The 25734-nt window shown below is 42.8% G+C and overlaps 1 protein-coding gene across 2 annotated transcripts in view; it reads right to left on the reverse strand.

The window, feature by feature from the left end:
- The window catches only part of SCAF4 (SR-related CTD associated factor 4), a 74795-nt gene that overhangs the window by 14231 nt on the left and 34830 nt on the right, over positions 1-25734 (reverse strand). The window contains exons 8-16 of one of the 2 annotated variants that reach the window (XM_050957089.1): positions 21279-21376; positions 19498-19606; positions 18772-18939; positions 13978-14063; positions 8967-9157; positions 5428-5528; positions 4182-4295; positions 3338-3494; positions 1663-1817 (exon numbers count right to left, since the gene is read on the reverse strand). In XM_050957089.1, coding sequence (XP_050813046.1) covers positions 1663-1817; positions 3338-3494; positions 4182-4295; positions 5428-5528; positions 8967-9157; positions 13978-14063; positions 18772-18939; positions 19498-19606; positions 21279-21376 — 1179 coding nt within the window. Of the gene's footprint in view, positions 1-1662; positions 1818-3337; positions 3495-4181; positions 4296-5427; positions 5529-8966; positions 9158-13977; positions 14064-18771; positions 18940-19497; positions 19607-21278; positions 21380-25734 lie in introns of both variants that reach the window. The other variant, XM_050957084.1, reaches the window with a different exon arrangement.

A 25734-nucleotide genomic window follows, 5' to 3' on the forward strand; every position in this document is an offset into this window, starting at 1 on the left:
CCTGTTGACTGGAAGGCATGGTGGGATGCATTGTCTTAGGAATGAGGGTTCCACTACTATCATTCCCAAGTGGCGGAGAAAGGTGGTGGTGGTCAGGGCCTCCCTCCTAAGGGGGATGGAGACATTCATCAGCCATCTGGACTGGGAATCCCGAGAAGTGTGCTGCTTGTCTGGAATCTGAATTCAGAATTTGACAGAGTCTGCCGAGACACATCAAGGCCTTGGACCACTACACCATCCTATTTATCCACATGGGCATTGGTGATACCACCAAAAATGACCTTGAGCTGATCACTGCAGACTACGTGGCTCTGGGAAGAAAGACACAAGCCAACAATGAACTTGGAGATGCCAATCCACATCGGAGCCTTCCCAGGAATGTGGCTTGGCTGGTAAGAAACTCAGTCATGCATGGACATGTGACTTGCCCATGTAACTCCAAAACTCCATCTTGGAGCTGGACTTTGCATAGGAGTGAGGGGGGGTCTCCACTCACAAGAGAAAGTCTATTTAAACCCCTGGGACACTCCTCCATTTTGTCTTCAGCTGGCTAAAGAGAGCGCCTCTCCACCCCAAGGATACCTGAAAGGGACTGGAACAAAGGACAGTAGCTACAGGAGGTATGAGTGTTTGCTGGACCCAAGCTAGAAGGAGACTAGTCTGTAAAAGGAAGCTTACTGAGTGAGGTTTTTATCTGTATTCAGTTTCTTAGACATAGACTTGCGTGTTCTATTTTATTTTGCTTGGTAATTCACTTTGTTTTGTCTATTATTACTTGGAACCACTTTAATCCTACTTTCTGTGTTTAATAAAAATCACTTTTTACTTATTAATTAACCCAGAGTATGTATTAACCTGGGGGGTGAGGGGGGCAAACAGCTGTGCATATCTCCCTCAAGTGTTATAGTGGGTGAACAATTTATGGAGTTTAAACTGTATAAGCTTTATACAAGGTAAAATGGATTTATTTGGGGTTTAGACCCCATTGGGAGTTGGGCATCTGAGTGTTAAAGACAGGAACACTTCTGTAGGCTGCTTTCAATTAGGTCTGCAGCTTTGGGGCACGTAATTCAGACCCTGGGTTGGTTTTGGAGCAGATGGATGTGTGTGGCTCAATAAGACAGGGTGCTGGAGTCCTGAGCTGACAGGGAAAGCAGGGGCAGAAGCAGTCTTGGCACATCAGTTGACAGTTCCCAAGGGGGTTTCTGTGACCCAGCCCGTCACATATACCTCATCTCCATCTTCTGTGATTTTTGTTACTATCATTGAGACTTAGTTCAGCAGCTAGGATGAGACCAGTTGCTTTTTGCTAAGGTGTGCTCAGCTGGAAGGTAAAACTAGGCTGAAGTTGCACTGCCTTTTTTTTTTTAAAAAAAAAAAAAAAAAAAAAAAAAAAGATTCAAGCAGTTGGTATCAGGTAGAAGCTGGATGTGGGAAAGAAGATTATATATGTGACACATTGCCAGGGTTACCAATTAGCAGACAGGCATACCAGAATAAAAAAAGGCTAAACACTACCTCAGATACTCTGTGACTTTTCTTTCCCCCACTCTCCCATCTCTATGATTAATTCAAGAACTGACAAGTTGAACTATGATTTAAATATGTTTCTAGTTGCAGCTATCCAGCAGCAAATGGACAGAAACAAGTAAACAATCTCACCTGTGGAGGAGGTACTGTTATAGGTGCCGGTATGGGAACAGGAATTGGAACAGGCAATGCTTTAGGGATAGGTGACACTGGTTCATTATGTGTAGTTTCTGCACCTCCATTTTGAGCTACTTCATTTTCAGATTTCTTAGAAATTCCTTTCCACTCTACAGGAAATAAATAGAAGCCAGTTCAGTTGAAAAAGTATGAATATTTAGTCACTATCGACGGCTGCTAAGTAAAGCCAATGTGACGATTATGTTGCAAACAATCAGCTAACTGTCTCTATAACAAATTATATGTAAAGGTGTTTCTGAAAATACAAACTGAAAAATCTCTGTAAATACAGACTGTACAACAAGCAGTCACTAAAGCCAGCCAAGTTAAAAAAAAAAAAAAAAAAGTCTTCCAATATTCATTTAACAGCTGATGTGACTCAGATCTTTGCATTCAGAACTGCTGTTGCATTTCTGCGAAGGATTCTGAAGCACATTAGCGACAATAATGAAAACAGTGAGATGTTGCCTGGAACAAGCTCTGCAGTCAGTACGCATAATTAGTTATTCCAGGGCAAGGCAAAGACAGCTTTTCCCTTTGATAATCACCATGTTGGGAGCACTAATATTGTATTAGTGCTGTGTGGTACAACATACTCCTGTGAAAAACAACATGAGAAAACACTAGTCAAGTACCACTAGAGGAGTTTGTAGCTATAGCTAATGCTCATTTTATAATGGAGTGAGGACATATTTAGGGGAGGTCCCTATTGCCAATCAATGCTTTCTGAGAAACCTGCAGAGAAAAAGCAAGATGGATGAGGCAAAAAACTACATGGAGAAACAGTCCAGATATTAAACACAAAAAAGAATAAAACAGCAAGAAAAAAGACAAGAGATTTAGAATGCCGTTCTTGATGATGGAACACAAGTGTTGATTTACTATCAACAGAAATGCTGCACTGAGATGAGACTGAAATAGTGCCTGAGATGATACAAAATGCCTGAAATCACTTAGGTTGCTGGAAGTACAAACATTTAAGCAAAGCCAATGTGAAGTCTACCGCAGATTATTGCTGAATAAGCTTTCACATATCGCTCATTTTAATGTATTCTTTGCTTTTTTGCTTATTAAAGCATTTATCTGGGAGAAAAATGACCCAGAGCTAACTAAAAATTGGATAGAACAATGAAGAATGTTGAAACAACACTGATTGGCCACTGAAGTTTCTCTCACACATCAATGGCTAAACTGTTAAAATCAACAATAGTCTAGTGTTCCATATCACCAATTCACAAAAACAGACACAATAACTTCCAACTTTAAAATAAATTTTGGTCACATGGTTGTTTTATGCACTTTTTAAACCACAACAGTTAGTAATAAAAGCTATCGTTAGCATGTGTGTTAAGCCATAAATGGTCATTCCCACTAAGTGGTTTACCACGATATCTATCGCTGTTTTCTTATTATAAATTTAACAAAACTTGAATTTTCAGTACATGTCTACACATACAGAAGTCTATGCGCATAGTTTAGGTCAAGACAAATATAATATTTCTATACAATCAATATTAACATGTTTGTAAATAAGAATGATTTCTATTGAAACAAACTATTCTCAGCTCTAGTTAAAATCAACCCAAAATAATTCATTTGAAGATGATTTAAAAAAATCTGTGTATTTTACCTGGGCTAAGAGTTTCATTGTCCAACATTCCTCCTTCACAAAAACTTTCAAGGTCTTCAGGCTTCACTTTGTCCCACGGTACATAGGTAACACCTAATTCTACATCCCAATACTGCTTATAGTCTGGTTTAATTCCTTTATTTAAAGCCCATGCAATCTTAAGAAAGAAAATAGAAAAAAGAAAAAAAAGTCAGAGCCCAGCTGCATTTTAACTTTTTTGTTAAATACTCAGAAAATATGCACTTAAAATTAAACAGCATTCAGCATCACAACATAGGTCAGGAAGCAACAGAAGGATACTGTGTCCAACTGGAGCTGCAGGAGAAATTTAGGCAATTATAAATACGGGAATTTAACCAGATTGTCTGTGCTAATTCTTCCACATATTTTGTAAAAGATGCTATAAGATTTTGATTTACTTTAAATGATCCCAAATGGTCAGCACTTCATTTTGGTTTCATTCAAGACAGCACTGAACTTTCTAAAAAAATATTGGGACACTGATTTATACTGATTCAGAAGAAAGAATGCCACTATTGAATCAGCTTACTTTATTTAGTAGTCTATTTTCTTTGAGGGTTTCCCCAAAATGATTACAAGACAAACGGAATTTAAGACAGGCACCCTTTTGTCAGCTTAAGAGAAACCCTTGTTAGTGACCTGGAGGAGGAGAACGGATCCAAATGTCATCAATTTCCATATACCAAATGCTCACCAATATCAAACTAAGTAGGGCATTCACATAAGTTACTGAACATCATGCTATATATAAAATATTAAATTTAAGGATCATGGTAAGTTTTAAAACTGTTTCAATCTATTATAACATTTTTCAAAGTAGTACCTTTATAGATTTCTGATTGACTTTGAAGTTGCCTCGGCTCAGTTTTTGTAGGGCACGGTAAGCATCCTGTCTGTGAACCATTACAATATAGGCACATCCTCTAGGCGGTATCATCTGTTACAACATGTACAGGAACAACATTATTTAAGCTGCTACATGTGGTAAAACAAAAGGTAACCAATGTATTATTAAACAGAAGTAGGCTGTAACAACAGTCTTGCATGTCAGGAAGACCTCTGGATGAGTTAGAGGGCATAAACAGATCTAATACTTATTAGCGGATAACCTTCTAAACTAATATCAAGATGACATTAATATTTATCCATCTAAAATTCCTGTTTAGAGAGAGTGTAGCCTGATAAACAAGGGGGCAAGTGCTTATGCCACAATGTAGATATTCCATGTGAGGGAACATGCTCATGAAAAGTACTCCATCCTTAATATGTCTGAGAATAGCATATACATAAATTAGCTCCAAGATCATGGCATTTTTAATGGTTTTCCTCTAATACATAAGCAGTTTGTTTTTCTAAAAACTACAAATTGCCACCTACACCTCTGCTTTCAGTTTTCTCTTCAAATGGTTGTAATCATTTTAACAATAGTCACTTTTTAAAAATTATTTTTACAAAGCTACCTCTAATTTGTTTTGAGGAATCAGAGGTAGCAGAGAGAAGCTACAGCCAAATTATGGATTTTTGTTTTTTTGTTTTTTATTTTTTAAGTTTCACTGCTAGTAGGACCATAAGCTATATCAAAATAACAAAAAATTAAGAGAGACTGCCGTAAGCTTAAAGGAAGTGGAAGAAAAGTGTACTAGCAGAATATTACATAAACAAGTTTCTGCAATCAAGGGGTCTCCACACAATCAAACTTTGGGCAGGAGAATGGAGGACAACAGCTGTGCAGCGAGCATCCTGCAGCTAAGCTCCTCATCTTTCACTTGGGTCTCCTAAGACAAAGCATGGTGCTCATGAAATTGGGGTACTCTTCTGGGTTAACCCCAAGAACAACAGTGCTTTTAAAAGCAAGTGTCTTGTAGCAACCGCTTCATATTTTCCACAAATCTAACTGTGGCAATAGTTCAAAAAAGATGATGGTACAGTGTAAAAGGTAAGTGTTGATCTTGGGAATGAACACTAAAACAAAAAGTTGTTTTAAATAAATGAGTTGTTTATAAATAAAAGGCCTCTTTATAACAAAGGCATATCATGACCTTGGCTTATATTTCACCTTTTATACTCACATTTATAGATTCAATCGGGCCAAACTCCTCTAAAAGACTTCCAACATCCTGCTGAGTTGTTCTTTTGTCTAGTTGTCCTACCCACAGTGTAGTACTACATACTAAAAGAAAAACAAAGTCCGATACTTAGGACTTTACAAATTTGCACTTTTAAATTTTACTTCTGCAATATAAAGGCTTGTGTTAAAATGGCCATTAAAGATAAATTGAAGTTTTTTTTCTGTTAGAAAAATATTTATAATTCAAGTATTTATAATATTACAAAATAAATATATCTTTTAAAACAGAAACATTTGAAAGTTATTTCCGTTTTTCTTACCTGCCAGGAGCTGAATTTAGGGTTCTGTTTAGCCATGACTACATCATAACCATTGTTAGAATGTATGCACAGATTTCAAAATTATAAATAAATGCTTAATTGACTTGGAATTTTAAAGAGTCACACATTTTAAAATTTGTGATAGAAAGGGGGGAAAAATTTTTTACTGCTGTGTCAGTGCAGATCTGTGGATTTCCCAACAAATTATAATGAATGAACCCTAACAAAGCAAATACTAACTCCCAATGTTTCACACTTCAGTTACAGGCCAAGGTGACAGATTCTAGACAGGTGACAATACAAAATGAAAGATCTTGCTAGCAAGGTGGTACCTGGCAGGCACAAGATAAGGCCTTCTTTCCAGCAGACAGGATAAATCAATTCGAATGGATGACAGATCCCTCCTCTTAGAATCATAGAATATCAGGGTTGGAAGGGACCTCAGGAGGTCATCTAGTCCAACTCCCTGCTCAAAGCAGGACCAATCCCCAACTAAATCATCCCAGCCAGGGCTTTGTCAAGCCTGACCTTAAAAACCTCTAAGGAAGGAGATTCTACCACACCTCCCTAGGTAACCCATTCCAGTGCTTCACCACCCTCCTAGTGACAAAGTTTTTCCTAATATCCAACCTAAACCTCCCCCACTGCAACTTGAGACCATTACTCCTTGTTCTGTCATCTGCTACCACTGAGAACAGTCTAGATCCATCCTCTTTGGAACCCCCTTTCAGGTGGTTGAAAGCAGCTATCAAATCCCCCCTCATTCTTCTTTTCTGCAGACTAAACAATCCCAGTTCCCTCAGCCTCTCCTCATAAGTCATGTGCTCCAGTCCTCTAATCATTTTTGTTGCCCTCCGCTGGACTCTTTCTAATTTTTCCACACCCTTCTTGTAGTGTGGGGCCCAAAACTGGACACAATACTCCAGATGAGGCCTGACCAATGTTGAATAGAGGGGAATGACCATGTCCCTTGATCTGCTGGCAATGCCTACTTATACAGCCCAAAATGCTGTTAGCCTTCTTGGCAAGAAGGGCACACTTAAATGGTTCCCTTCTTTGGTTAGCAGATGGAAACACTTATTGATTAGAGAGGTGGGGTTTTTTTGTTGGTTTTTTTTTAAGCCAGGAAGGAATAGTGTCAGGGATCTGTAGACAAGAAGTGTATTTAAATTAATTACAGTTAACTTGGTTCTTTAGGTTGAAAATGGAACAGAGGTAGTTCAAAATACAGGCTTCCACAACCACCACTTCAAAAGTAAGTATGGCAGAATTTGACTCATGGAATCTATCCTTTTACACTCCCTGTAAGTAGGTATAGAATGGCTAACCGTAGATAACCTGCATCTCCCAGTGGCAACAGACATGACAAAGAATTGGGAGAGGGATTGGAAAAGCAGCATCTAAACACCTGAGGCACTTGGTAGGTCTTTTCACCTCTAATAATAAAAGCATTTGAGAGTGCGCTGCCCAAATGTGTCTGGCTAGTCAAAAAGTTCCTCATTAACAGGCAAAGTAAACCTGCTTCAGCCTTTACCCACAAATATTAAAGAGGACAGGTCTTCTTCTGGACTGACACTAAATTCAAGGTCTCTTATTTTGTCTACTGATTCCAGGAACTACTTCATATCCCCAGGGAAAACGTAGAAGAAGCCTCCATACTTTTTTAATCTAGAAATGTAGACAACACAAGGTTCAGTATCAGCTCCACATCCTCCAAGCCAAAGTCCTTCTGATTCAGACAGATCTACAGTGCTGAACAGCAGAGAAGAGGAACCAGGCTGCTCAATTCGTCAAGGCAGACAGTGTGAGAACTGCAGATTTCTTGGGAGAAGCCAAAGAACAAGACTGGGTGCAGACTTGGCTTCCCTCTTTACAACGCCTGAGAATCTCAAGGTATAGAGGTATTCCAATAAGGCTACACTATCAAAGTATAATACGACCCACAAAAGGGAGATGGCATGAATTCACTCAAACAGCTTTGGAATAGGAGGAGAGTCGACCACCACTATGGTTTGGAATTGTTTCTTCCCAGGATGCATCCAGGCATACCTCAAAGCCCAACTCAGATGGCACCAAGCTTAAACCAGGCAATCCTTAGCACTGAGACTGACATGGAGGAGACTCATCCCTTTGTCTGGCCTTTTAGATGGCCCTTGTAGAGGAAGAGGCAACAACCCTGGCACAAGAGAGTTCCCCTGATCTTTAGGAGACCCAGTCTTCATCTGAGGAATCTGCAACATCAGGAGATGCAACTGGAGTTTGAGGACATTTCCCCCCCCCTCAGATCCAGGTCTCTGTTTTTCTTTTTCCTCACCTCGAAGTTCCTCCTATATTTGATGGTAGAGATCAGAGGGAACTCAAGGTCATCTGACAGCCCAGGTCTAACTGAACCAACAGATGAGACAGTGGTACAGCACTATTGTCAAAAGGGAATAGCAACCAAGTCAAATCTAAGACCACCACCGGCAGTAAGAAGTCAGCCCTCGTGGTGCTGACACATTAGAATCTCAAGTAGCACGGATGACTTTCCAGCACTGAGAGCTCTCTGGCACCAGCACTTACTGAAAGTGCATTGTCTGAGGCTTTACATCAAAGATTTCAAACCCAGACAAGAACCATCATGATCATCCAGTCTGAACTCCTGTATAACACAGGCCATACAATTTCCCTAAAATAATTTCTAGAGCATCTCTTAGAAAAACATCCAATCTTGATTTTGGCATGTTTCTGTAAGAGTTATTCCATTCAAACTAAGGCAGCAAGAGTTAAAGCAGCAGTCCCTCATCCCCTCCCCTCCCTTCCCCCCACCAGTCTGTCATATTGACCACACAACATGCAATGAGGTGTGTGGTAGCCATCATTAGATTGCAAAATACTTGAGTCTTCTGAGACTGCTCAGAAGTGATTTTTCACTCATTATTAATTCATCCACAAATCTCTCAAACCCATTGAAGGCATTGTGCCTAGTTAAGGGTTTTAGAAACCAAATTCTATGTTTGAAATTTCAACTGTTTTAGATGTAACATTTGTCTGGAATTTTAACAATTTCTTCAGCCTCACAGAACTCAAACTGCTAAAAGAAATTTCCTCACCTTTTCACAGAATGCAGCTGTTTAAAGAGAAAATCTTAAGCACCTGAGAAAGGATGCTATAATAAGAACCATTTTGCACTAAAGCCTCCTTTCCTTTCAAAGTAAAATGATCAAAGGAGAGCACTCACCACTAACAGTTTCTGATTTGATTTGAGGAAGACCTTTTGATCTGCGTTCTCTCTCTTTTTCTCGTTCACGCCTTTCCTGCGACCGAGATCTAGGAGAGTGTCGGCGCCTATCCCGGGATCGAGAACGAGAGCGCCGATGACGCGACCTTCGAGATCGAGATCCAGACCTCGATCGTCTCCTTTTTGGAGATCTAATTTTAAATAAAAATATTAACATACAATGCTTTGTTTAAACACACAGTAGAAATATCTATTTGACTCATTGGGAGCGAAAGTTCAACAATTGCATTTTTTAAAATTTTGAAATCAAGCATTAGTGTGCGTACACACTAGACATTTACACATAACAGTACATAGTGTATCCCAAATAAGTATTTATACCAACTGTAAACTTAAGCAACTAAACATACTTTATCTATACTACAAATTTGTTGTAATTTATTACTCTTTCAACTTCTGATATCCTCTATCACTTTTATTTTACTCTTCTATTATAGAACTAATTTCAATATCTATTATATCACAGAAAGTACCTGCAGCTATAAGTGAGGAAAACTTCTCTTACAAGATAACTAAAAAATTAATAGAAATGTCAGTGAAAAAGATGGTTACCTACTTTTGTAACTGTTGTTCTTTGAGATGTGTTGCTCATGTCCATTCTAAGTAGGTGTGTGCACTGCATGCACAGTCATCAGAAGGTTTTCCCCTACTGGTATCTATCAGGTCAGTCCAAGAGCCCCCTGGACGTCAAGGCCTTGAGCTCAGATACCTTCCTGGCTGAAGTTATCGTGACCAGGAATGCCACCTTCCATGAAAGGTAGAAGAGCAAGCGTGTTGCTAAGGCCTCAAAGAGGGGCCCCCATTAACCTGGAGAGTACCAGTTAAGGTCCCATGCTGGTACTGGATGGTGAACTTGAGGGTATAACCTGTCTAGTCCCTGAGGAAGCAGCTCATCAGGCTAGTGAGCACCAATCAACCGTCAATCCCTGGATGGAACGCAGAGCTCGCCGTCAGGTGAACCTTTAAGGATGAAACCGCCAGACCTAGCTGCTTCAAATGCAAGATGAGGGGTATTGATGCTTTCATCAGATGTAACCTTCTGCATCACCGAAATAAAAAATCTCTTCCACTTGACCACGTATGTAGCTCTAGTGGATGGTTTCCTGCTGCCGAGGAGGACCTCCATGCCGTGAGGTGGAGAGAGACGATGTTGGAATGCTGGAAGTATCCATGGTCCTGGGTGATTAGGTTTGGCACCAAAGGCAAGGCGACTGGAGCGTCTACTGACAGTTCCAGGAGCGTGATATACCTGTGTTGACAGGGTCAGGCTGGAGCTATCAGTATGACAGATGCTCTTTCCCTTCTGACCTTGAGCAGGACCTGGTAAATGAGCGAGAAGGGTGGGAATGCATAGAACAGGTGGTCCTTCAAAGGAAGGAGAAATGCATCCATGATAGAGTCAGGGCTGTGGTTCAGGAAGGAGCAAAACTGCTGACACTTTCTGTTGAGTCTTGTGAACAGATCTACCTGGGGAACCCCCACTGTTGGAAGATGCTGTTCACGATGTCCAGGCGAATGGACCACTCGTGGTTGTGGAAGGACCTGCTGAGATGGTCCTCCAGCTCATTCTGGAATCCTGGAAGTAAGATGCCTCTAGGTGTATTGAGTGGGCTATGCAGAAGTTCCACAGCTTGAGGGCTTCCTGGTATAGGGGAGAGGAGCGTGCGCCACCTTGTCTGTTTATATAAAACATCGTTATTGTATTGTCCATCATGACTGATATGCACCTGCCTTCCAGACGGGATTGGAAAGTTTGGCAGGCTAGACGAACCGCTCTCTGCTCCCTGACATTGATATGAAGTAAGAGCTCTGCTTGGGACCAGAAGCCTTGAGTCCTGAGGGCCCCTAGATGTGCTCCCCACCCCAACACTGACGTGACCATGACAAGGGACATTGAGGGCTGGGGCTTGGAGAAGGGCACCCCTGTACATGCCACTTGAGGATTAAACCAGCATATGGAGGGACTCTCCAGTTATAAGAGGGACTCTAACCAGAGGTGGGAGCAAAACTATCTTGTCCAGATTGTCTCTGGTTGGTTGGTACACTAATGCCAGACAAGCCTAGAGAGGCCTGAGGCGCAGTTTTGCATGCTGAACTACATATGTGCATGCGGACATGTGACCTAGCAGCTTCAAGCAGCTCTGCGCCATCGTGGCGTGAAAACGCCTGAAGTCCTCTATGATGGAGCAAATGGCTTGGAAGTGAGGCTCCAGTAGTGTGAGTGGAGTCCAGGATTGCTCCTATAAACTCTCTCCTCTGGATAGGGGATAGGGTTGACATTGGCACGTTCAGCAACAGACTCTCTGTCAAAGGTTGACCGGATCAGGTTTACATGCATCTCTACCTGCGCCCTGGAGTGGTCCCTGACAAGCCAGTTGTCGAGGTATGGGAACACCTGCCGTCTCCTCAGGAAAGCAGCGATAACTGACATGCACTTGGTAAACACACGAGGGGCCGCGGACAGGCCAAAGGGGAGGACTGTAAGATGAGTGCAGTTCACTACGAACCTGAGGAACCTCCTGTGGGACAGGACTATCGATATATGAAAGTATGCGTCCTTCAAGTCGAAGGCAGCATACAAGTTCCCCAGGATCCAGGGAGGGAATGGCGACGGCAAAGATACCATGAGAAACTTCAGTTTCATGAATCTGTTGAGGTTTTGCTGGTTGAGAATGGGTCTGAGACCCTCTTTGGCTTTCAATCAGGAGTAGAAGCCCTTTCCCCTTAGCTCCTGAGGAACCTCCTCTACTGCTCCTGCACTTAGGAGTGTTTGCACCTCCTGCACAAGAAGTTGCTCGTGAGAGCAGTCCCTGAAGAGGGACGGGGTAGGGGGATGGAAGGGAGGAGAGGAACAGAATTGGAGAGAATATCTCAATTCTACTGTGCACTGCATCATCAGTCTGAAGTTATCTGGGTCCACGCACAATAGAAGTGGGATAGATGGTTCAAGAAACAGGGAGAAGGATCCAGGATGTGGTCTGGTGCCTCGCCTGGGTGCACCCTCAAAAGGCATGTTTGGAACCGGAGGGCTGCCTCGTTGAACCTTGGCTTTGGGTGGATGGGGACTGAGGAAGCCTACGTCTATTGTTCCTGCCCTGATTCCTGGAGTAGTCCTGCCTAGGCTGCGTAGGATAACAACACAGGAGAGTCGGGGGCTTAAAGCGCTTTCTGTGTGGCTGGTGCCTACAGTCCCAAGGACTTCAATGCTGCCCATGAAACCTGCTCTGAAAACAACCCCAAGTCTTCAAAGGGCGGGTCCTGTATTGTTTGTTGGGCCTCTGAAGGGAGGCCTGACACCTGCAGCCATGAATTCCTCTTCATGGAGACAGCGGAGAATATGATTCGCATTGTCAAGTTTGCCGCATCCAGGGCAGCCTTCAACGGGTCCTTGCCACTGCCAGAGCCAGTTGGGGACAAAGGGCTCCCTCCATGAGGAGAGGTTTAAGTATGAAGTCCCTCTCTTTTTTAGTGCTATGACGAAATCCCTTGCAAATCCCACACTAATTTGTCTGATGGGAGCTCAAACAGGACTCGTGGGGATCGCCCTTTGGCATAGGTTTATGGCAGGCCCCGCACGGCTTGAATTCCTGGGATTGAGGCATGCCCCAATCCCTAGGAAGGGGGAAACCAATTTGGGGGGGAGGGACCAAATTGAGGTGGGAACCCCCCCCCCAACAGAAACTAACTAAGCTAACCACTACCAAAACACTAATTCTACTCTATTTATAAATGCAATAATAGAAACAACTAGGGGAGTGCAAGAGAAGAGACACGCAGATCCAATGACTGTCATGGGTGGTAAGAAGGAACCCAAGTGGCGGCAGGTCAGCAGGGCCTTATATGAAGCGCCATGAAGGTGCAACTCCAAGGGCACCGACCCAACAGGTACCACTAGGGGAAAAACCTTCCAATGACTGTACACGTGGTGTGCGCACACCTACTTGGAATCAACATGAACAAGCACTCGAGGAAGACTACTACTACTTTACACTATTATTTAAAGCTAAGCAAACCAACGCCTGACAGGTATTTCAAGGTAATCCTCCAAAAAACCCCAAGTAAAGTGCTGCAAAGGAGTGGCCCTGGTAATTCAGTAGGCATATTTGCCACATAAATACAGGTGGCTTTTTAACAGTATCCCAGGATTCTGTTCGGATATGCTATCTGTCTTTCTGATAGGCAAAACCTACAGCCCACAAAATCATTCAAGTGCTTATGGATTTTTTTGCAAAAATAGTGTTGTGAACTCTAGACTCCTCGTACAAATTAAATAATGACATTCTGTCTATTTAAGATTTCTCCAATAACTGCAAAGGGAGAAGTTATTCTTCACTTTTACTAGAAGAAGAGAAATGTAATACTGATGGCTCTGAGTGACTGTTTCATTCCACTCAAGTAGTAGCTGTATTTCAGAGATATAAGAGTAATCCCTATGTATCTACTGCAGCAACTTATTTGGCCCCCCATTATTGTAGTATCCAAGCACTTAATCTTTAAATGTATTTATCAATACAACCAATGCAGTAAGAAGGTCATTTTACCCATGGAGAAGTGAGGCATAAAGATATTAAGGACTTGTCTACACCAGGAAATTTACTAGCATAGTTATATCATATATCCTTTGTGCATACTCGTATTCTGGAATAAGCGTGTCCACATAGGGATTTATCCTGCCATCTCTATAGTGGTAAAATTATACCAGTAAATTTCCCAGTTTAGACAAGCCCTTAGTGACTTGCTCAAAGTCACCCAGGAAGAGCAGGGAATTGAACCCAGGATCACCAAGTCCCTGGCTACCACACTAACCATAGGGCGATCCTTCCTCAACACACAGATATACTTAGTAAAGCATTTTGAATCCTTTTGATGAGATATGCTAAAGTTTATATATATATATGTAAAAAATATCATACATATATTTTCAGTGCTAGAAAAAATTACATTAACTTACCTTGATGCTGATCTAGATCTTGATTTTCTGTTATCAGAAACATGTCGTTTAACTTCCTGAACACAGGGCTGTTCCACCTCCATATCCTAAAATACCCCACAAGTTAAAATGCTGTAATTGCTGCAAGTATTAATTTTATTCCAGTTTCTGACCGGACTCAATTAGTCTACCGAATACAGTTACATGAAATTCAATTCATAGTTAGATATCCAGAATCAAAACATGATATGATTTTGTCCAAAACAGATTTTACTGTTTTATTCACTAGTGCAAAAAAAAATAAAATAAGCACAATACATCTGTAATAAATACTATTACTACGTCAACATTTTAAAAATAATTCATACAAAACTTCAATTTTTAAATTATTGATTTTTCTCCATGATTAGTTAATTTCAGCATGTTATGTTATTAGGTATAATAAATGTTTCTAGTTAGAATAGGGTATGAATAACTAATGACAGCCAAGCTAAAAAAACCACATTGATTTTTTTAAAAACCTACTGTTGTTATAAGTAACATACAAAGTCACCTAGTCTGTGTCTCACAATGTGTTCCACAACAGTATGTTCTAATAGTAGAAGATATTTGCTCTAACTGCCAGTTCAAATTTTCCACTTTGTTTTAACATTTTCTTTTAATTGAGCACCAAAATATTAAATCACTGGCAAAATAAGGTGTGCATGAAGGGACACACCCTGACTCTTGTGGGGAAGATACTAACGAACTCTTCCAGGCCTGTTCAGCACAAATGAGGCACACCTGCAAGGCTTGTTCTGCCGGAAGAGTGAGCTTAAAAAAAGAGAAAACCTGACACAGGAAGAGGCAGGGAACAGGAGGAGGACTGTTCCACCTCAGAGACTGCTGACAGCAAAGACAGGCCAGCTGAGAGGGAGAAAGTAAAACTGCCCCCTCACAAAGCAGCACACACCCTAAGAGGAGGACCTGGAGGTAGCCCCCATTGAAAGACAACAAATCTGCTGACAGACTAAGCCCAAAGGACTGAATTCAGAAAGACTGCCTGATATCCAGGCCACTTTTGCCTTTGTTTTCACACAGATTCTCCTCACTCATAAGGGAAAGAGAGGGGAGCAGACCTCTCTTTTGTCTGTTTTATTCAGAGAACTCCTCATGTGCTACTAACTGGGGGAAAGACACAACTGGAAGTGGGGTCTGGAGGGAGCCCCTGCCTCCTAGTCTGCAACAAGGAAACTTTGCTCTGAAATGTCTTCTGGGCCCAACATGGGGCTCCCCCTTCCTGCAGACTTTAAGCAAAGTCTATAGGAGAAAGTTATACTGGGTGGATTATGGGGATTGTAGAGAGTAGGGGGGAGTCTTATCCATATTTTAAGACCTTGAGGTTTAAATGCTTAACATTTTCTCCTCCCTCTCCATTCAAAAGCAGGGAGTATGACTCCATCCTGCTCTTTCCCATGCCTCCCAATTTTCCACCATCCTCTCCATATTCCTTTTCTCAGACTTCTTCTACTATCAGGTCTCTAGTCAGAGATACCTATGAGGAGGGCAAGGTGTCATTTCCATGAATTGTGAGATGAAATGTTATCAAGCAACCACAGGCCTAGTGTCTCATTTTTCAAGGGTAAAAAATATATATATAATTATGTTCATCTACTCTGGCCAACTGAATCAAGTCACCTGCTTTTCTCAGAGCTACAGGAGCAGCAAAGGTCCAACTTATTGATGTCTGAAGCAAATAAATTGACCAGCAGGGTCCCCAACTCTTGGAAGACTGAATCATTCTGCAGCTCAGTTTTCTCTCCCCTGATCACTCAGCCCGAAACCTTAGTTTTGCCAGAACATATGAAGCTGAAACTAGCTAACTCAAACTGTGTTCCACAACAGTTAGAGGGGGTAGATCTCACCCTAAATCACAGAGGAAGCAGTAGTAAGGAGCCATGTATCTCATGGCTTTCCCAATTGCCTACAATCCCAGATAATGGATGCTCCTCTTGAATTCTCATGGGAACTATTTTTCTTCCCATTTGCACTTGATCAGGCAGGCAACTCTAGTAAACCACACAGTAAAAATTTTAGACAGAAATTTTCCTCACTGATGTTTCTAGATTTGTTCCATCTTCTCAGGGAGTGAAAAACTTCAGTGAGGAAGGTTATCTCTGACTAGAGACCGGGCACTGATCTTATCGACAGAAGAAATGCCTGGAAAAGCCTACTGTAAAGGACGGTCCACTCAGCTGTAGGTGAGCAATAAATCATCAACTCCAGATGAATGGCTTGCCAAATAGTTGCAGCAGCGTGTTTGTGTAGTCTCTGAACCAACTGTTCACTTTGTTACTGTATTTTTATTATTTTACATGACTGTAGCACCTAGGAGCCCCAGTCCTGGCATTGCACTAAGCATTGTAAAACCAATGAAAAAAAGACAGACCCTGCTCCAAAGAGTTTACAATCTAAGTCTGCAGGAAGAATGAGCCTTTCAAAGTGTGTGCAGAACCTGAACCTCAGGTTTGTTAAGTCCCACAAAAATGATAAGGAGCATTTGTCCCAGATGATCACAAAACTGTGTTGAAGAATCTGGATCATTTTCCAGGAGTTCTGAATTACCTCCTGTCTGCTACAAAACCTGAGGTGGTTGTCATCCAAAAGGGCTGAAATGTGTATACCCTCTTCTTTGAGGACGGTAAATATGGCCACTAAAATCTTGGGAAGAAACATGCTGACAAAAAGCTGACAAAAAATCCAAGGATGTGGGAGAGGGAAGAAATACTGAAAATGGTGGTGATCTCAATCACAGGTACTAGAAACATGATAGACCAATGGAAACAAGCAAGTACGGGATTATTTTTATATCTACACAACATAAACAACTCCTTTGCTGGATGTCCTGAATGAAGAAAAAGGGTCACCATCCACAAGCATGCATCTTACTGCCAGAATTTACAGGAAACAGGACCAGGATTGGGATGGATCCTCATCATTATTTTTGGGAACCAAGGCAAATCTTAAATATCAAACTGCCTCTTCAGAGGGTGGGGCAGGTGAAATCGCATATAGGAACAGTCGGTTATGAACCAAGTCCTGAAAAGCTATCCATTTGCTTGGGCTGAAGGGAAGCAAATTAGGGACATGAAGTTTGGTCAGAGGGGATAAAAATGTGGTAATTACATTGCACAATGTCCAAAACACACTGGGATCCCAAGTGGATTTTGCCCAAACTGACAGAAGAAACCTTCTCAAGCTAGCCCTGATAGGGAGGCACAGTCATAATCAACACTCTGACTGCTCAGTGGCTCCTAAGAAGTAATCTCTCTCTGGTAGAAAAAAGGACTGCTTCCTAGCATTTGCCAGTACCCCTAAAGTTCTTAGCCTGAAGAAAGCAATCATTTTTGTCTCTGTGCACAGAAAGCTTGTTCACATTCAAGGCCTCAACAATTTACTTTTTGTGATTATAAAGGGAGCCTGAATCTGATAGATTCGGAAGATAGCCTATGTCCCAGGACTGCAACTGAATGTATACCCTGGCTACTGTGGTGGAACAGAAGAAAATCTTGCGATATCACAGGCTGCATCATAAATTGAGAAAACTTGGTACGGATTCCAGAGCCTCTTTTTTGTAATTGCATTGCTTTTTGGATCTCCATTTGGATGATTTACTGTCTTTAATAAAAGAAAGGGAAGCTCTGGAGGTGACTACACAGGCTATAAGTACGCACAAGACTGCTGAGAATGCACTCAATCTCCTTTCAGAGAATGTTCAAGTCTTATCCTTACATTCTTCAGGGAAACTGCCCCCTCAAAAGTCTTTCACGGATAAAGTCTTAGAATCCCTTTCAGAGATGGCGAATTTTGACTTCTTGTTTTTAGGAACTTTATATACTTTATATACGTTCATTAGCTTGTTCATTTATAAGTCAACCCCCCAAGATGGTTAGGTAAAAATGGCAAAAGCTGTATGACCCTTTCATAAGCCGATCCTATATTTCAGGGGTTGGCAAACTTTGGCTCCCGGCCCGTCAGGGTAAGCTGCTCGCGGGTTGGGATATTTTGTTTACTTAGAGCGTCTGCAGGCACAGAGCCCTGGGGCTCCGTGCCTGCAGATGCTCCAGGTAAACAAAATGACAATGTGTTAGATATTCAATTAAATGATTCCATAGAGTTTAAAATCATCAAATTTTGGTGTAGACCCCTGCTCTTTGATGCGTCACTTTTTTGCCAAAAATATTCAGCTTATGAACAAGTATACACCGTAATTTAAGTCAGAATTTGCTCACTGATCGCTTCGAAGAAGGAGCCAGCCACTTTAAATCCACAATATCCTCCAAAACCTCTGAGATAAGGGAACTATCCCTTACCTACCATTTTTCATTTTAAGGGGAATTTCTTGGAATTTTTGAATCTGCCTCTATTTCAAATATATTGTTAATCTCTAAAATGAGCTCATTAACATAGTTTACCTCCAGAATTAGAGTCAGACTGATATTGCTGCAAGGACTTTGAGGAGAGAGAGTATTCCTGTAGCTTGATGGGGATGGAGGGCGAGATGAAAAGAGGTAAACAGACTTACCTGCAAGATCCAAATCCAAGTTTTTTCCCAAAGAGAAGCAGGAAAAGAGTAAGCATTGCTTCTGCTACACAGAGGCAGAACATTTGTGGTGCAGTGTCTACTGAAGCACTTTGGCACCTAAACTTCTATCAAGTGAGCTGCCTCCATGAATGTCTGTGGGCACAGTTACCTTCAGTAGTCTGACAGATTACCTGCTAGTACTTTTAAACCACTAGGAGCCTAAAATTGTATTGGATAGCAAGAGTCCTCACCTGCTGATGTGTTTTCTGTATGTGTGGTTCACTCTGTACTGGGAAAGGAGATTGGAAAGTCTGCTGCACTGCTGGTGTTTGCGGTATCACAGGCTGAGCCATAGGAGGAAACTGTGGGGTAGGTAGAAGTCCAAAACCTGGCATTTGTCCATTAGGAGGGAGTGGGACCTTTAGGGGGAAAAAAAGTTCATTTTCAGTCTTGGCTTGGCTTGATTAATGGAAAGCTGCAAATATTTTGCTCAGAGCAGCACTTCAAGTTTTATATGAAAAAAGCACATATATACATTAACTATGTGTCTTCATACATGCATTTATATATCTCCCTAGTTGTGTGGCCCCTTTCAAAACGCAAATGAAAAATTTAGCATGCAATATGTCATTAGAATATGTAAAATACATTAACATGCACTCACAATGCAACTTAGTTCTAAACATTTTCTACTCTAGGGGACTGACAAGGCTCTGATGCTGCAACACATTAAATTTTCTATATGTAAGTACTGCAATTGAAGTCAATGGAACCACACATGAAATTATGTGTATAAGTTGTTTACCAAAGCTAACGGTGTATACAAACGTTATTTCTTCATATTTAACATATTTCCTTCCAGTTCCATGCATCAAAAATATTAAATGATTCCACATGAAGAGTAGACATTCTAAACATGTATTAATAAAAGTAACAAATTCCAAAGGAAAAGAATCTCAAAGGTAAATCAAAGCTACCTGATGGTGCATTGGATCTTGCTGCATTCCCATCAGCCGCGATTGAAATGGGTCTATATTTGGGAGCTGTGGATATACTGGCTGCTGCATACCTTCTCCTGGAAATCCACTAAAAAACAGATAATTACTCTGCAGCAGCAAGGCAATGTTAATATGTAAACATTCTATATTTACATTTAAAAATCTCATTGCTGCTTCACATTTAGATAAAAATTTAGCTGAATACTCCATAGAAACCAATCATCCAATTATAGGTAGAGCTGGAAGTGATTTCTTTAGTTAAGGCTACCTAAAACTTTACATTACAAGACCCTATTTTCAATGATAACTTTGCCAAAATTTAATCATCCAGGCTGAGATTTTTCATGTCAGGTGTCTGTCTCAGGCTACACCCATGTTTCAGCAAAAAAAGGTTCAGCTGTTTGAGAACAAGGTTAGAGAGAAAAAAAATCTTACAAATGTTTTGTTGAGAAACTCTAGTACCCTCACACTTTGGAGCAGGACTTGAAGTTTGGCCAAGGGAGGTTGGGGAGAGAAGAGGGATGTGTGTCACACTGCGATCAGAGAAGTGCCTTTTGATGCCTTATTCAGTGCACAGAACAGACAGTGCTCAGGAAATTAACCAGATATGCATAGGGAATAAGGGTGTTATAGAACCCTTGTCTCTTCTGTTGCAGACATTGGAAGGTGTGTAATGAATGGAAGTGTGAAAAACTGAACTCTAGCCATGACTCTGCCACAGATTTCCTTTGCGATGCAGGACAAGTCACTTAAACCAAACTTTTCAGTGTGAGTTCTCATTTTCTGTTTGCCCAACCTGAGACAGCTGGATCCTGATTTCCAGAAATGCTACATATTTAAATACAAATGGAATCAATGGGAGCTGTGTTTTAAACATGTAACGTGCTATAAATACATTAAATGCACTGAAAAAAAATCAGGCCCAATATGGCCTCAAGTGGTACACCCAGTATTAGTGGATACTTTCAATAATTTTGGTCTTAATCTTTATGTGCCTTAGGTCCCACCTGTAAAACAGGGACACTACCACCAATTTACTTCACACGGGTGCTGTGAAGAGAAGTTCATTAATATTTGTGAAACATTCAGATGCTGTGGAGACAAGCACCATAAAAAGAGCTTATGAGGAAATTAACATTCTGCATTAAGTGCGGAGCTTGGGTTGTGTGTGACAAATAAGACATGAGGCCACATATTCAATATTTTTGTTTAGATGCTTAGTAACTATCCATTCACTGAGTACCATCCAGCCTGTGCACTGAATGAGGCAGGGCCATTACAGGCAAAAGTATGTAATCACGTAATTAAACACTACCACAATGCGTATGCACAAAGGGGCTGAATTGAAGTTGCACACGAATTAAGGATGCACTTTACTCTGAGTGCTTAAGATTGCAAACTCAATTTTCTTTTAATAATTCTGTTTCTTCCACAGCCAGAAAAGCAGTCAAGTTCATTTTATTAATAAAAAAATGCCTTGAAATATCCATCTATAAAAAAAAAATACAAAACTGAAATCTTGCACCAATAACTAGATGAGCTGTTAGATAACCTACAGAACAGATTCTTCACCCAATTCTGTGACATGTCAAACTCTTACACGGTACTGTTTAAATAAAAATAATGTAGTCAAACAAGTATCAGTATCTAAACTTGCAGACTCTTTATTTCTATATTGTCATAACCTAGAATTTTAATTGAAGCTTTCTTGTATTCATATGAATCTTATTAGTTTTATTTTACGAAATCACAAAACTTACAATGGTGGTTGAGAAATGGAAGGAGACGGAGCTGAATCCTCTTTCTTTGAGTCTTCTACTGCTTCTGGCTCATCATCATAGTCAAATCGATCTAGCAGCTTCTGAAAGAAGTTACATTGAGCCAACTCCACTTTCCTCAATATTTTATAGCTAAAATGTTTCTATTACGTTAAGGATATAAATGTCTTACTATAAAATTTTAGCAACTCCGGAAACAAAAAGGCAAAAGATATTTTACTCAAGGAGCAAAGAAAAAGAGTTACCTTTTTTCATAACTCGTGCTCTTCGAGATGTGTTGCTCATCTCCATTCCATTGTAGAGGTGTGTGCTCGCCACGTGCACCGGTGCCAGAAGTCTTTCCTCAGTGATATCTGTAGGGACCGGCACTGGTGCCCTTTGGAGAGGTGTGCACATGTCACGGTATAAGGGGCACTGCCATCACCCCCTACCCTCAGTTCCTTCTTGCAAGAAACTCTGACAGTGGGGAAGGAGGGTGGGTCATGGAATGGACATGAGCAACACATCTCGAAGAACACTAGTTAAGAAAAAAGATAATTGTCCTTTCCTCGAGTGCTTGCTCATGTCCATTCCATTGTAGGCAACTCCCAAGCAGTACCACCAGAGGAGAAGCACAGCTCTGCCAGATCCAGAATCACCTCTTGCTTGCTGGGTGATGGCGTAGTGCGTCATGAATGTGTGTACCAAAGACCATGTTGCAGCCCTGCAGACGTCCTGGATAGGGACATGCACCAGGAAGGCTGCCGAGGACACTTGAGCCTTGGTCGAGTGGGCCTTCACTATAGGCGTTGGCTCGGCCTAAGTCAGCTCTTAACAGGTTCAGATGCAAGTGGGTGATCCAATTCGAGATTCTCTGAGAGGACACCGGGAGATCCTTCACCCTGTCCACTGTGGCGATAAAGAGCTGGGTTGATCTATGGAAGGGTTTGGTGTGCTCCAGGTAGAATGCTAGAGTGTGCTAGGCATCCAAAGCATGTAGCCACCTCTCCTCATTGGTTAAGTGTGGCTTCAGACAGAACACCAGGAGGAAGATATCCTGGTTGACATGATAAGGGGACACCACCTTAGGAAGGAGAGCAGGATGAGGTCACAGCTCCGACACCCAGCGGAAGAACCGCTTCTACTTTGCCAGGTAAGTCGCTGTGGGGACGGCTTTCTGCTTTCCCCTTTCCAGCTGCTGTACCTGACTAGAGCAGGCTTGTTCCTCTGGGGTCAGCCACGCAGCAGCCAAGCTGTGAGGTGAAGAGAGGGAAGGTTCGGGTGCAGAAGCTGACTGGTGTCCTGCAAGAGTGGGTCCAGGCAGCTTGGCAGTGGCCACAGAGCAGCCACAGCCAGATCCATAAGTGTGCTGAACCAGAGCTGGCATGGCCACACCAAGGCGATCATGACGACTCATGACTCATCCCTTCTGATTTTCAATAGGACCCTGCTGATCAGCAGAATTGGCATGAATGCATACATCAGATCCCCCGCCCATCACAGGAGAAAGGCATCAGAAAGGGCACGCCTGCCAAAGCCTTAGAGAGAGCAGAACTGATGACACTTCCTGTTCTGGCTGGTGGCAAACAGATCCATTCAGGGAGCCCACCACTTCTGGAAGAGCACCCGGACAACCTCCAAGTGGAGTGACCACTTGTGGTGAGAGAAAGAGAACCTGCTGAGGAGATCCACCAGCATGTTCTGGAAGCAGAGAAGATGTGAAGCTTCCAGGTGGACTGCGTGCTGGATGCAAAAGTCCCACAGGCGGAGTACTTCCTGACAGACAGCTGACGAGTGCACTCCCCCTTGCCTGTTGACACAGAATATTGAGGCCATGCTGTCTGTCAACACCTGCACTATCCCACTGGACAACTGTAGCAGGAAGACACCACAGGCTAGGCGGATGGCTCTGAGCTCCCTGACATTTATATGTAACACCAGCTCCTCTAGAGACCATGTCCCCTGGGTCTGCAGCATACCGAGATGTGCTCCCAACCAAGGTCAGAGACATCCAATATTAGGAAGACTGTGGGCCATGGACACTCAAACGACACTCCTTCCAGCACTAACCCTGTGTCAGTCCAGCACTGCAGAGAGGTAAGCATCTTCAGCGGGATCGTGATGACAGTGTCCAGATGATCCCTGGATGGAGAATAGATAGTCACTAGCCTCAACTGAAGGGGCTGCAGTCTGATCTTCACATGATGGATGAAGCAAGTGCACGCTGCCATATGACCCAATAGTATGAGGCAGACCCAGTTCGTGGTGAGCAGATGTGCTGAGATGCTGTCAACGAGATCTGACATTTTCCTGAATCTCTCCTGCAGCAGAAATGCCCTGGCTCAGGAAGAGTTGAGTACCACTCTGATAAACTCTATCCTTTGGATTAATGTTGATTTTTGCTCATTTATCAACAGATCCAGGGCATGGCATGTGGATTGCAGCATGGTGACGCTGCGCTGGACCTGGGTCGTGGAATGGCCCTGGATGAGCCCATCGTTGAGGTATGGGTAAATCTGGATACCCCGATGTCTGAGGTAAGTCGCCACCACCGACATGCACTTGGTAAACACTCTCAGGGCTGTTGCTAGGCTGAAAGTTAGCACTGCAAACAGGTAGTGGGCAGTTCCAACCGTGAAGCGCAGGAAAAGTCTGTGTCCATGGAATATCGATAATGGGAGTAAGCATCTTTCAAATCGAGGGCAGTGTACCAGTCTCCTGGATCCAGGGAAGGGATGGAGGTGGCCAGGGGGGGCCATGTGAAACTTCAACTTCTTCAGATATTCTTTGATGTTTTGCAGGTCCAGGATGGTTCTTTGACCGCCCTTGGACTTTGGGATTTAAAAAAAATAATGGGAGTAAAGCCCCTTGCCCCTGAAATTTAAGGGAACTTCCTCCACAGCTCCCACCTGCAGAAGGCCTGCACCTCCCAAGCGAGCAGACTCTCATGAGACGGGTCCCTGAAGAGGGACTGGGAGGAGGGGACAGATGGACAGAAATAAATTGAAGGGTATAACCCTGAGCCACAGTGCTGAGAACCCACTGGTCCGACACTGTAGAGGCCCAAACAGGGAGGAAAAGGAGACAGGCAGTTGGAAAAAAGCCGGGAAGCAGGATCCAGGACACAGGCTGGAAGGTCGCCACTGAGTACACCCTCAAAATGCCCGCTTACCACCATGCTGGTTGTGAGTGGAGCTCTAATGAGCGGAGGATGTTGGCTGATGGCCTTGCCAGTGCTTATAACCCTTGCCGTCTTGTGGAAGGGCTCCAACCAAGTCTGACTCCCCAACCTCTGGAACTGTTCCAGCTTAAACCACTTCCTTGCCAGCCCCGGGGTGTACAAGCCCAGCGTTCGCAGCATTACCATCGAGTCCTTTTATATCATGCAATTTGGTATCTGTTTGAAGAACAGTGCCAGGCCATCGAATGGAAGTTCCTGGATCGACTGCTGAACCTCCGTCAAAAGGCCCGAAGATTGTAACCAGGATACTTGCCTCATGGAGACAGCTGAGGACATGGTTCAGGCTGCAGAGTCTGCCACATCTGAGGCCACTTGAAGGGTTGCCTTTGCCACCACCTTGCCCTCATTGAGGATTGCCAGGAATTCCTTCCTGGGCTCCTCAAGCAGCAAGTCCAAAAACTTGGCCATGGACTGCCAGATATAAAGTCATGGCGGCCAAGCAAGGACTGATGGTTGGCCACTCACAGCTGGAGGCTGAAAGATAAATACTTTTTCCTTTCATAGCGATCGAGTTTCTTTGCCTCTTTATTTTTGGGCTCATTGACTGCAGACAACACCAGTGAGCTTACAGGTATTCATAACCCTTGGAGGGTACATAGTATTTATGTTCTCCTCACTTGGAAATGGGGGGGCTGTGATGAAGGCGTCTGGCACAGAGTCTTAGTAATTTTTGCCACTCCCTCATGCACGGGAATGCCACCCTGGCAGGGGCTGCTAAACTTAGCACATCGAAGAGGGAGTCTCAGGCCTCTGCCAACTCCTCCGCTTCAAGACCCATGTTTGAGGTAACCCTCTTTAAGAGATCTTGATGAGCCTTAGCATCACCTTGGGGGACTGGGTGAGAGGCTCCATAATCGTTTTGTCAGGCGAGGATGAAGGAGGCAGATACCGGTGGGTATTTCATCTTCATCACCTCCTCCATGGGCACCTCTGCCGTGGCTAGGTGACCCTGAGGGGTCCTCTATAGGGTCATGTCTGTGTATGGAGGAGGGGGGAAGGGATACCATCGCTGACCACTTTTCTGATGCTCCCAAGGCCATCCTATGCCCCTATGAAGACTGTGGAAACTCCCAGGGATTCCAGAAGTGCCAGGGGGGCAGACCACTGGCACCAGATGGTGCTGCGGAGAAAGCCAGTGCCCCCGATGGGTGGCCCTGACTTGCTGGCAAGGACTCCTCCTCGCTATCAGAGCCTGAAGAGGAAGGTCCGTGTCTGGGG

This window comes from Gopherus flavomarginatus, chromosome 1 (genome assembly GCF_025201925.1).
Source record: "Gopherus flavomarginatus isolate rGopFla2 chromosome 1, rGopFla2.mat.asm, whole genome shotgun sequence".
Taxonomy (NCBI): domain Eukaryota; kingdom Metazoa; phylum Chordata; order Testudines; family Testudinidae; genus Gopherus; species Gopherus flavomarginatus.